The 12,972-nt window shown below is 50.7% G+C and overlaps 1 protein-coding gene across 2 annotated transcripts in view; it reads left to right on the forward strand.

The window, feature by feature from the left end:
- MECP2 (methyl-CpG binding protein 2) overlaps positions 1-11,054 on the forward strand; it is a 67,123-nt gene extending 56,069 nt beyond the window's left edge. Inside the window, exons 2-3 of one of the 2 annotated variants that reach the window (XM_059678941.1) lie at positions 1,136-1,190; positions 1,300-11,054. In XM_059678941.1, the coding sequence (XP_059534924.1) occupies positions 1,428-2,222 (795 nt within the window). In that variant the 5' untranslated portion in view covers positions 1,136-1,190; positions 1,300-1,427 and the 3' untranslated portion in view covers positions 2,223-11,054. Of the gene's footprint in view, positions 1-1,135 lie in introns of both variants that reach the window. The other variant, XM_059678940.1, reaches the window with a different exon arrangement.
- Positions 11,055-12,972: the final 1,918 nt, after the last annotated feature.

A 12,972-nucleotide genomic window follows, 5' to 3' on the forward strand; every position in this document is an offset into this window, starting at 1 on the left:
GAACCCGTTACCCTCATCTTTCTGGGAGAGTTGTTCTGTAACATTGCTTCATGAACCAGAAAAAATAAAATAGAGGAGTCATAGAGCTCAGTACACTCTGAATTGTGCTGGGAAAGGTGGGCTCTCGGACAAGGCCTCTGAGGAAAGACACAGATAGGCCCCATGTACCTTTTCAACTGTCCCTTTTGCATTTGTCCAGCCTTAGGGGAGGGTCACTGGATGTTTTTGTTTGTTTGTTTGTTTTGATCTTAGAGAGAGGAAGGGAGGGAGGCAAGAGATGGGGGAAAAGAGAGAAAGACATTGATGTGAGAGAGGAACATTGATCAGTTGCTTCCCACACACGTCCTGACCATAGGATCAAACCCGCAACCTGGGAATGTGCCCTGTCCAGGAATCAAACCCACTACCTTTCAATGTATAGGATGATGCTCCAGCCAACTGAGCCACACTGGCCAGGTCCTGAGTGGTTATTTTTCTGGGTATTTTCTATTAAAACAGTAACTTCCAAGCCTGAGCTTCAGAGGAGTGAATAAGTACATTTCAGTTCAGCCCCTTAGACAGTCCCAAAATGGTTAGCAGTTTTCAAAGGACATTTACGGACATTTGCAACCTTGTTTGGCCCCAGAAAGTCTGAGAAGACTGAGCAAAGCATTATCCTATTGACATATGAGGAAACCAATTCCCAGAAGTGCTAAACAGCATGCCCAGATTCAGACAGGGTGCTGTACTGGCAGGTCATGCCCGGGCACCAGCCAGCAAGAATGGGCCCTGGCCTAATGGCTAGGCAGGGTCCCCAGGTCAGACCACTTCGGGGTTCAGAAGGGGCCTCAGTGGCATGCCGGTGGCAGCTGTGGAGCAGCTAGCACCAAGCTATTCTGGTATAGGAGCAGGCCGTATAGATGCCCACCACTGCCCGGCAACCTGATTGCTTCATGTATAACTGCGGCTGTGCCCCTCAAGTTTTAGCTCATCTTGGCTTTTCTTAAATGTGACTCTGGCTCAATAGTATCATCAGGTACATCAGCTGCAGAACCTCTTCTGTTAAAGTTCGTCACTACCTTCTGCTCTGCCCTATCTCCAGCATTGCTGTGGAAGCTTCTAATCACTTTTTGTGTCTCTCCACTTGTTCCCACAGTCCCCAGGGAAAAGCCTTTCGATCTAAAGTGGAGTTGATTGCATACTTCGAAAAGGTAGGCGACACCTCCCTGGACCCTAATGATTTTGACTTCACGGTAACTGGGAGAGGGAGCCCCTCCCGGCGAGAGCAGAAACCACCTAAGAAGCCCAAATCTCCCAAAGCTCCAGGAACTGGCAGAGGTCGGGGACGCCCCAAAGGGAGTGGCACCGCGAGACCCAAGGCAACAGCATCAGAGGGCGTGCAGGTGAAAAGGGTCCTGGAGAAAAGTCCCGGGAAGCTGCTCGTCAAGATGCCTTTTCAAACTTCGCCAGGAAGCAAGGCCGAAGGGGCTGGGGCTACCACATCAGCCCAGGTCATGGTGATCAAACGCCCTGGCAGGAAGCGAAAAGCCGAAGCTGACCCCCAGGCCATTCCCAAAAAACGGGGCCGAAAGCCAGGCAGTGGGGTGGCAGCTGCTGCCCCTGAGGCCAAGAAGAAAGCCGTGAAGGAGTCATCCATCCGGTCTGTGCAAGAGACCGTGCTCCCCATCAAGAAGCGTAAGACCCGAGAGACAGTCAGCATTGAGGTGAAGGAGGTGGTGAAGCCCCTGCTGGTGTCCACCCTCGGTGAGAAGAGTGGGAAGGGACTGAAGACCTGCAAGAGCCCAGGGCGGAAAAGCAAGGAGAGCAGCCCTAAAGGGCGCAGCAGCAGCGCCTCCTCACCCCCCAAGAAGGAGCACCACCACCACCACCACCACTCAGAGCCCCAGAAGGCACCCACACCGCTGCTCCCACCCCCGCCCCCGCCCCCGCCCGAGCCCCAGAGCTCCGAGGACCCCGCCAGCCCCCCTGAGCCCCAGGACTTGAGCAGCAGCGTCTGCAAAGAGGAGAAGATGCCGAGAGGAGGCTCGCTGGAGAGCGACGGCTGCCCCAAGGAGCCAGCTAAGACTCAGCCCACGGTCGCAACCACCACCACCATGGCCGCAGAAAAGTACAAACACCGAGGGGAGGGAGAGCGCAAAGACATTGTTTCATCCTCCATGCCAAGGCCAAACAGAGAGGAGCCTGTGGACAGCCGGACGCCCGTGACCGAGAGAGTTAGCTGACTTTACACAGAGTGGATTGCAAAGCAAACCAACAAGAATAAAGGCAGCTGTTGTCTCTTCTCCTTATGGGTAGGGCTCTGACAAAGCTTCCCGATTAACTGAAATAAAAAATATTTTTTTTTCTTTCAGTAAACTTAGAGTTTCGTGGCTTCAGGGTGGGAGTAGTTGGAGCATTGGGGATGTTTTTCTTACCGACAAGCACAGTCAGGTTGAAGACCTAACCAGGGCCAGAAGTAGCTTTGCACTTTTCTAATCTAGGCTCCTTCAACAAGGCTTGCTGCAGATACTACTGACCAGACAAGCTGTTGACCAGGCTTCTTAGGGTATGCCTGCACCTCCCCTCCCACCCAGACCTCCCCTCGTGTGGTCGCTAAGGACAGAGAGCACTTAAGAGGACACTCCATTTTCGGTGCCATTGGTGCCCCAGTCTCAGCTCTCCTCTCCCCCCACCCTGCCCCAGCTTCGCCACCTCCCCCACTCTCACCCAAGTTGGGCCAAGGAGGTGTGAGGCAGGAGAGACAGTTGTATTCTTTAGAGAAGAAGTTGGAGATGGCCAGTGGCTACAGCCCGTGTGATCCCACTCATGGTGGCACAAATCTGGCCCCACTCCAGCCCCAATCCAAAACTGACAAGGACATTTCACAGGACAGGAAAGTAGCACCTGTTCACTCCAGTCTGGCATGGCTCAGAGGGAGTCATCCTTCGAGCTGCTAGGTATAGACTTGCCTGAGCCAGAGGAGAGGCTGGCCCAGGGCCGGCCTCCAGTGGATGGCACTAGAGAGAGGCCATGGAGGCAGCAGGACAAGGTGTAGGCAGGTTGGCCCAGCTCCGGGCCAGCAGAGCACAGCGGGGCAGGAGGGACCCCTTAGTCGCTCAGAGCAATCTGTGACTGGCAGTTAGAGGCTCAGTGGGGTGGGGGCCAAGGGGAAGGAGGGGAGAATGTTCTTCCAAAACTTTCCAATTCTACTCCTTAGGGACAGCTTAGAACTATTTGCACTATTGAGTCTTCATGTTCCCACTTCAAAACAAACACGCTCTAAGAGCAAACTGGCTTGAATTGGTGGCACTTTGTCCCTCAAGTCACCAGACGCGATGGTGTTTAGAACTGCCTGGATCTGTAGATACCTGCGCTTGTTTTAAAGTGGGCTCAGCACATAGGGTTCCCACGAAGCTCCGAAACTCTAAGTGTTTGCTGCAATTTTATAAGGACTTCCTGACTGCTTTCTCTTCTCTCCCATTTCTGCCTTCTGTCATTTCATTCTTTCATTTCTTCCCCTCCTTCCTCCTCATTCATCCCTTCTGTTCCAAGCAGCCCCAGTGCACAGCTGTACCCCGAATTGATTCTGCTTAGTTCATGTCCCCAGAACTCACCCCACCCTTGGCCTTCCCGCCACCAACCCCAGCCCAGCCTCACTCCATCCTGAGCCCTGAGGAAGCCCCGGGCTCTGCTGAGCCTACCTGACCCTAGCACCTCAGTCTCTCTGAAGGGCAAGAGAACAGCAAGGTCTTGCTCTCCTAAGTCAGAATCAAGACACTGAGCCTCCTCAACCTTCCACTTGAGAGAAGTAGGTGGGAGGAATCAGACCAGATTTGAATTTGGGAGCTGAGGGCAGAACAGAGGCCCCCCGTGGTCTGCCACAGTCATCACGCGGCCCAGCCATGACCTTGGCCTCTGCCAGGCCTGGCTAGCGCAGTGCAATGTGGCAGGGCAGCAGGCAGAACAAATGCAGATGCCCCCAGACCTGAGCTGGGACCAGTGCCTAGGGCGGCCCCTCCCCTCCCCCTGCCCACCCAGGCTCCTCTGTTAACCACAAGTTCTTTTGAAATGGAAAACATTTGGCTCTCGCTTACTGGAGACTGGGTGGGGCCAGTGTAGCACACATTTTCACGTCTACGCCAGGGTTCTGGTGTAGGGGCTTAGAGGCTTGGGTTTGCTGTGGGATCCCATCCTTTCAATCTCTCTGTTCAGGAAGTCCTTATCTAGCTGCATATCTTCATCATATTGGTATATCCTTTTCTGTGTTTACAGAGATGTCTCTTATATCTAAATCTGTCCAACTGAGAAGTACCTTATCAAAGTAGCAAATGAGACAGCAGTCTTATGCTTCCAGAAATACCCACAAGCACGTCCCATGTGAGCTGCTGCCATGAACTGTCAAGTGCGTGTTGTCTCGTGTATTTCAGTTATTGTCCCCTGGCTTCCTTACTTTGGTGTAACCATGAAGGAGTGAAACATCCTAGAAACTGTCTAGCACTTCCTTGCCAGTCCTTAGTGATCAGGAACCATAGTTGACAGTTCCGATCAGTAGCTTAAGAAAAAACCATGTCTGTCTCTTCCGGAATGGTTAGAAGCAAGGGAGTTTGCCCATTCTGTTCGTAGAGTCATAGTTGGCCTTTCTAGCATTTTTGTATCCATTTCCTTATGCTGCAAAAGCAAGTCCCACAAGCAACCCCACTCTGCTGTCGACTACCCGGGCTTCACTTCTGACTCCTCCCCAGGAGGGAAGAGGGGTCGGAGGAGGGAGTGAGTCCTTCGGGACCCCTCTTCCTCCAAGGACAAAAGGCTCCTGACCCCACAGTGGCCTTGCACTCCTGGCATCCCCAAAAGACACCTATCCGTGCGAGCGCGGCATTCAGCCAGTTTGTCATGGAGACGCTGTCCATTCTGGTCGGTCAGGTTTTTATGTGTTATATACCTAGTCCAGTGAAATGTGACTCCTGGGACCACTGTCAGGAGCTGGCTGGCCTCCCCATCAGCTCATTTATCTGGTCCTGGGAAGAGGAGTGCGGGGCTCACCAGGCCCCCCTTTCACCCATGACAGTTATTCGGGGGCTGACTGGGCATTGATGGTCAAGAACACAGCATTTCAAGGGTCGTTTTCTTTCTGTCCGGCCGGACCTGCAGCCCCCTCACTCCCCAGCTCCTTCCCCTAGAGTTCCAGAGCTTCAGGCAGTGCCTGAGGCTCCTTATGGTTTTCTCTCCCCCCTTCCATATTCCCTTTTCTTCCCCAAATAAGGGCATCATGAGTGAGTGACCTTTAAACAGGCCACCTTGGTGGTTTGCCACCCTGACAGGCAGAGGCCCGTGCCGTGCCGCCCCTGTTCCTAGAGTCAGGTGGGTGGAAGTTTGGAGGGAAAACCTAAACCCTGGAATTCTCACCAGCGGTGTCCAGCCCAGTTCGGGGTGTGACCTTGATTTTGTGTGTACTTGAACACCACAAAGATTGGGGGGGGGTGCATCTTTTAGGGACTGTGAAGAATACAGGAATTGACCGACAACTTTCAGATCCCCATGGGTCTAGGTCACAGAGAATCATGTTCCGTCTCCCCAACCGTCATTCTAGTTGTTAGTTACTACCTCCTTTCTTGACAGAATTCTGTGTGTCCTTGAGCTCCTCCCACAATGCCCGGCCCAGCCCTGCCCTACTTGTCTGCCCATTGGTGAGCTTGTCCTTACCAGTGGAATTGCTGGCTTTGACACTTAAGTGAACTGGGGAACTGGGCCGCAACCAGGCTCTAGTGCAGTGCCCTTCTGTTGGCATAGAAGACACCTAAAAATGTCATGTCCCCAGTCCATCAGTGCCAAAGTAGCCAAGGACCCCAGCCCCTCAGCTCCCTGGAAGGTGAAAGTCATGGTGGTGGCCTGGGGACACTGGCCACAGCCAGCACCTGGCTTCTACTGAGACCCCATGCAAGTGTGGGCAACAGTCTTCAGTGGCATCATTTCAGGCTAGAGCCAAAAACAGTGGCAGCAAGACCTGCAACAGCCCCAAGTTGTTGTCTGCTCCTCTGCCCAGCTTGTCATTGTCATGACAGCCATCATGAAAGGGTACTAGCCAGAAACAAGTTTCCATGTTTGGTGGGAAAGGAGTTTCTTAGCTGACAGCCCTCTGGATTTTAAGTAACTCTTAATAAGCAGATTGAACCCAGGAGGGAGCAAAAGTTATAAACTAAACCCACCAGGGGGCTGCCTGGATCTTGGGGAGCATTCCCACCGGCTCTCTGGACTGACGTGATCAGGGGAGGTCACAGGTACTGGTTCTTGGAGACCTTTGTACATCCATTCCTAGCTGGTGTCATTGCCCCGAATTGCTTCCTGATGCGAGTTTCACGCAGAAAGTCTAGGACCAGTGGCCCAGACCTCAGGAAGCAAGCTGTGTGGAAAGCCAAATGGGTGTCAGTCCCCCAAGTGCCAGCTGCTGGTGTGTGAACAAGCACAGCATTACCAGGCCTGTGGCCATGCCCCTGCTGTGTTGGATTCCTGCTCTTGCTCTGCTTTCTGCAAGGGTCCATCTTTGCTCTTGGTCAGTGAGCCCGTCCACTCTGGAGGGCTTTGTTGAGTCTCCATTTTTGTGTCTTTCTCTTTTAGATCAATCTTTAGAAAAGGCCTAATTGTTATAAATAGCTAGGATACTGCCTCTCCCAGGGTCTGAAGTTACATATTTTAGAGGGGGAAAGTGAACACTGAAACCCACTCTCAACAATTCAGAAGGAAAACCTAGAAAATATTTGGCAAAAAGAATACATTTTAATGTTTCTGAACAAAGAAGAGCAAGCTTTTGTGAAAATTCTGATCTAAAAATACTTGGAGCTTGGCCTGATGTGTGATGAGCACTGCAGGCAAAGGGGATTCCAGCCCCAAGCCACTGGATCTGAGACTCGGGGCCATTCTGTCATTGGAGAACCCACATCTCCTTGGGTAGCATCCCTGAGGACTTGGCTTCAGCTCTGTCCTCTGGGGTGGCCTGGAGGTTAGTGGCCCGCCTGGGCCCAAAGCTGCAGGAGCCCAGCTCTCGGTGTGGGAAGCGGAGTGGTCACAGGGACTCGTGAAGGCCTACACCAGTCTCATTCCCAGCACCACCTGTTTCTTGCTTCGTTCTTATCTCCACAGAGCCTACCCAAAGCTCTGATTTGTCAAGAAAATAATGAGTTCTAACTAGGGCCCAGGTAACTAGAAAGGAAAGGGTGATGTCTCCCCCTTGGCCTCTGCCTGTGGCACAGCCTGTCCCCTGAGGACATTCCCTGCTCTGCTCTCAGGGTCTAGGGCCCGATGAAATGGCATCCCTTCTGAACTCGGAGGTGAGGACAGAGGCCTGAGCACTCACTGTGGTGTGTGCCCCACTCGCCCCTCACCCTTGACAGCCCCTGGGGTAGAAGGGGAGGCTGTGTGTGAGGATGGGTGTCCGCACCCCTGGCAGAGCTGAGACCCTCACAGGGGAAATCTGGCCTTTGAGTTTCAGAGCATTTTAGAAACTTGCAAATTGTCTTTGCTCCTCTAGCTCCCCCTTCTATCTTACCTTTTCTCAGGTCCTGCTCAGCAGTGAGAGAAAATAAGATGAAAAGGCCAAGAGGTTTGGCTCCTATCACTGGTAGTCCCTCCCTGCAGTGTTTGTGTGTCAAGTGACAAAGCTGTTTTTCCTGGTGACCCTGATTATATCCAGTATCTTATAGACTATAAGCATAGGCCTGCTTGGTCCTCTCTGTTCTGGGCTTTTGTTTTGCTTTTTTAGTTTTGCTTTTAGTTTTTCTGTCCCTTTTATTTAATGCACCGATTAGACACACAAAGCAGTTGAATTTTTATATATATATCTGTATATTGCACAATTATAAACTCATTTTGCTTGTGGCTACACACACACACACACACACACACACTGTTAAAATAATACCTGTTGCTTAATTACAATATTTCTGATAACCGTAGCATAGGACAAGGGAAAATAAAAACAAAAACAAACAAAAAAAACAACCTGACAAATCCGTCTGCTGGTCACTTCTTCTGTCCAAGCAGATCCATGGTCTTTCCTCGCTTCTTTCAAGGGCTTCCCTGTGCCAAGCTAAGGAGGCTCCAGGCAGCGCCCAGGTTTTGCACTGTTTCTCCAGTGCTTGTGAGAGAGGTCCGGGGATACTGGTGCAGGACAGTTCACCTCAGTGGGTGGGTGCGAGAGTGCTCCCTTGCCCTGGCGAAGTCCGGAATGTAGTTGGCACCACCTGGTCCTCTTCCACCTCTGGGTAGGGCAGCTGGAGTCCATGGGGGTGGCCTGATCCCCCCACCCCTTCCAGTGACCGGTCAGAGTGATCATGTGTGGAGAGTCAGCTCAGCAGGCCTCCCCACCAGTAGGGCTCCCACTTTGCCGAGTCCAGGGTCTGGAGGGAAGACAGAAGGCCTGTCGTGTCCTTGAACGTGTGAGCTGCACCAGGTAGAATGCCAGGGACCCAGAACCACATAGAGAGTCCAGTCTCCCTCTAGGAGGTAGCGAAGACTCCAGAAATGTCCCTTTCTCTTCTCCCACATCCTGCGAGTAATTGCATTTGCTTTTGTAATTCTTAATGAGCAATATCTGCTAGAGTTTAGCTGTAACAATTCTTTTTGATTGGTTTTTTTTTTTTACGTAATTAAAAACACCAAAAAAATCCAGAAACTTGTTCTTCCAAAGCAGAGAGCATTATAATCACCAGGGCCAAAAGCTTCCCTTCCTGCGTCAATACTTCTGAGGCCTGAATCCAAGAGAGAAACACTCATAGGCTCTTTGTGTGGCTGGGCTACCCTCGGGCCCCTCGGAGGACCTGGTCTTGGGCCCACTCCAGCCCACATTCAGTATTAGCGGTGGGTCATGACGTCCTTGCCCACGCAGCCTGGAATGGGGCCGAGGAGGTGAGGAGGCCGTTGCCACCGATGCTTGGCCACTAACAGGTGGGTGTCCGCATGTGTCCACGTGCATGCTTTCTGACTGAAATGTGAAATCAGCACCCGAGTTAGCCTCACCCAGTGACCTCGCCCCGCCGGGCTGGAGCGGGGCCCGCCCAGTTCAGTGTTTCTGGGGAGCTGGACAGTGGAGTGCACAAGGCTTGCAGAACTTGAAGCCTGCTCCTTCCTTTGCTACCAAGGCCTCCTTTTCCGTTTGATTTGTCACTGCTTCAATCAATAACAGCCGCTCCAGAGTCAGTAGTTGATGAATATATGACCAAATATCACCAGGACTGTTACTCAATGTGTGCCGAGCCCTTTTATCGCGCTGGGCTCCTGTGTACCCGGACACTGTAATGTGTGCTGTGTTAGCTCTCCTCACCCTCCCCTCGTTTTTCTGGGGGTTTTCTGTTTGGGTTTGGTTTGGTTTTTATTTCCCCTTTTGTGTTCCAAACATGAGGTTCTCTACTGGTCCTCTTAACTGTGGTGTTGAGGCTTATATTTGTGTAATTGGTGGGTGAAAGGAACTTTGCTAAGTAAATCTCTTCTGTGTTTGAACTGAAGTTTGTATTGTAACCATGTTTAAAGTAATTGTTCCAGAGACAAATGCTTCTAGACACCTTTTCTTTACAAACAAAAGAATTCAGAGGGAGGGGATGGTGACTGAGATGAGAGGGGCTGTCCTATTTCCCCAGGAGGGGAGACCCAAAGAGATGACCCCTGCTCAGATCAGCCAGAAGCCACCCAAGAAATTTAGCCTAAGCCAACAGACCGAATAGCTGATTTGTTGCCATTTTCCAATTCCGAGCAAAACCAGATCTTGTTCCACCCAGTGGACATTTTTGCCTTCCCCTCCCCTCCCCAAGATTATTAGCATCATTGATATTTTTAAGGACAGTCAAGGTTTATGTTCCTGTGAGGGGAGCCAGGTGGGGTGTGAGCAGGGCCAACCTGAAGCGGGCCTGAACCAAGTGGCTCAGACAAAAGGTGGGCATCTCCCTGGAGATCTCCACTGTAACCACAGGTCAGGTATATGTTGACAGGTCGGACTGGCCACTCTTTACCTGATGCAGCTCTTTCTAGACAGGCCAGGCAGAGGGCATTATCGTTTAGGACACCTCCATCACATCCCACCCCTTACCTGGAGTGCACCACACTACTGTGACCGCTCAATCCCCAGCCACCCCGGGCGATATGATGGTGGGATGGGAGGGTGCACTCTCTTTGCTGTCATCAGATTCCCAGAAAAAAAATTTGGATGTGAGAAACCCCCTTCCCTTTCCATGGCAAAACCAGATCCTCCTCAGAGAAGCCGTTACCCCCACCAGACATTGTTTTGGGTTCACAGAACAGGGACAGATGTGTGCTCCCTTAGTGCCTGGCAGCCCTTCATCTGCAAGGCAATGACAGTGCCGATTGTAGTGACCACTACACATGGGGTTTAGTAGCAGGAAGAACCAGGCAGGGTGGCTGCCCCCTCCTGAGTTGCAGTGACACAAGCCAGCCACCCTGTGCACAGGGAAGCCCTGCTGAGGGCAGGAGAGGTAGGCAAGGGGCGCGGGGAGCTGCCCAGGACAGACTTGGCTGGAGATGTCTCTACAAGCCCTCTATTGCATTCACCTTCAGTTTTTGTGTTTTGGGACAATTACTTTAGGAAATAAGTAGGTTGTTTTAAAACAAAAAAAAATATTGATTGCTTTTTTGTAGTGTTCAAAAAAAGGTTCTTTGTGTATAGCCAAATGACTGAAAGCACTGATATATTTAAAAACAAAAGGCAATTTATTAAGGAAATTTGTACCATTTCAGTAAACCTGTCTGAATGTACCTGTATACGTTTCAAAACACCCCCCCCCACTGAATCCCTGTAACCTATTTATTATATAAAGAGTTTGCCTTATAAATTTACATAAAAATGTCCGTTTGTGTCTTTTGTTGTAAAATCAAGTGATTTTTTTCATAAGGTTCTTTTACTATTTGAAAAGATGGGCAGCACGCAGTTTTATTTTATTTTTGTAAGTTTTTTAATACGTGTGAAAGCAAAGACTACTCAGCATGCCTTTCTAAGTGACGCGTTTGCACCTTTTGTTGGGAAGTACTGTATCCTTTGCTGTTAGCATTCTCGATAAATCTCTCTGTGAAAGTGACTCAAGGTCTGGGCTTTCATTATCTGACAGCTCACAGGACAGCATGGTGGTGTGTCTCCTGATTCGGTCTGGTTGTCCCTGAACACAGAGGAGAGCCACCGCTTTCAGGACTGCAGTTCCATACACTGCCGCCCCTTGGGTCCCCCGAGGCCACACTTTCCAGGCACACTGCTCCTGCGTGCAAATCTGCCCACTGTGCCCTAGGCCCAGAGGCAGGTGGGCTGCAGGCCTTCTGCACAGTAGCACATGGTAGGGGCACCTCTTAGGTCTACATGTGCCAAGGTGCTTCTGCAAATACAACCTCGCTTCCCCCCTCCCCCCAGCTCAGGCTCCTTCTGTGCTTACTGTTATCAGGAAGACAAGACCTCGGTTCTTGTCTCCTTTTTTTTTCATATATATTTGTATTGATTTCAGAGAGGAAAGGGGAGGGAGAGAGAGAGATCGAAACAGCAATGATGAGAGAGAATCATTGATTGGCTGCCTCCTGCACACCCCTACTGGGGATCAAGCCCACAACCAGGCATGTGCCCTGACCAGGAATCGAACTGTGACTTCCTGGTTCATAGGTTGACACTCAACCACTGAGCCACACCATCTGGGCTGTTCTTGTCTTCTTGAGGGAAAGATTTCAATCAAGAGACTAAGTGTAAAAAAGCAAGCAAGAATGTATTGACCATAGCAAAATATCCTGGGGTCCCTTAGACTTTAGTGGATACATGCTTGAGGGGGGAGGGAATAGCATGGGCTTGCTTCTTGCGGGGAGAGCTCTGGGACCTTAATTTTCAGGGGTTTTAAAGGTTGGGTGTTTAGGGGAGGCCTTAAGGGCAGATCAATAGACTATTCATCAGCTTAATGTTGATGTACCAAGCAGATTTATTCTCTAGTCTGTCCTTGGGTGTGGTTGGCAAATGGCACTAATTGGATTTCTATCTTCTCCCTGAGTAGGGTGATTTAAGCTATATACCCTCTGGTTGGGGAGGAGAAGTACAAACTATTTACTCTTTTTTTGTTGTTGTTAATCCTTACCTGAGGATATTTTGCCATTGATTTTTAGAGAAAGTGAAAGGAAGGAGGAGAGAGAGAGAGAGAGAGAAACATCAATGTGAGAGAGACACATCCATTGGTTGCCTCCTGCACATACCCGACCAGTGGGTCTGCAACCAAGGTATATGCCCTTGACTGGAATCGAACCCGGGACCCTTCAGTCTGCAGGTTGACGCTCTATCCACTGAGCCAAACTGGCTAGGGCCATTTACTCTTTTTTAAAAACATTTAGCAAGAGGAAGAGAGATAGAAACACCAATGATGAGAGAGAATCATCGATCGTCTGCCTCCCACATGTACCCCACTGGGGATCAAGCCCGCAGCCAAGGCACATGGCCTGACTGAAATCGAACCATTACCTCCTGGTTTATAGGTTGATGCTCAACCGCTGAGCCACACCAGCCAGGCCAAACCATTTACTCTTAAGTATCTTTGGTTTAGAGAAGATAGGATTTACTAGGTGGCTGCAAACTGTTGATTAACTGTCTTAATTTCTCTATTCCACTTGTTCTGGAATTTTCCCAGCTTCTTACTATTCTATACAGTTTAACACTATCACCTGAGACCCTCCCACGGCCTCTGCTGAACTGCCTCCCTGCCCAAAGGGGGCGCTGTCATTGCGTTGGCAGGTATCACACCCTGCCTGTGCTTCTTGGCTTTCGAATAAGACTGGGCTCTCAGGAGCTACCTGCCCCACCACAGTCATCCTCACCAGGAAGTGCAGGGCTGGAGGGGACAACTGCTCAGTGTCCAGCTTCACATGCAAATGTGGATATATCCATGAGAAGGTGCATTGGAAAGTCCTGGACTTGAATGTTAAAGGGTTAAAATTCAGCATGTGTGTATTGAGTGTTTCTTGTGTGCCAGGCCTGTC

The sequence above is a fragment of the Myotis daubentonii genome, chromosome X, assembly GCF_963259705.1.
Source record: "Myotis daubentonii chromosome X, mMyoDau2.1, whole genome shotgun sequence".
In the NCBI taxonomy this organism is placed as follows: Eukaryota; Metazoa; Chordata; class Mammalia; order Chiroptera; family Vespertilionidae; genus Myotis; species Myotis daubentonii.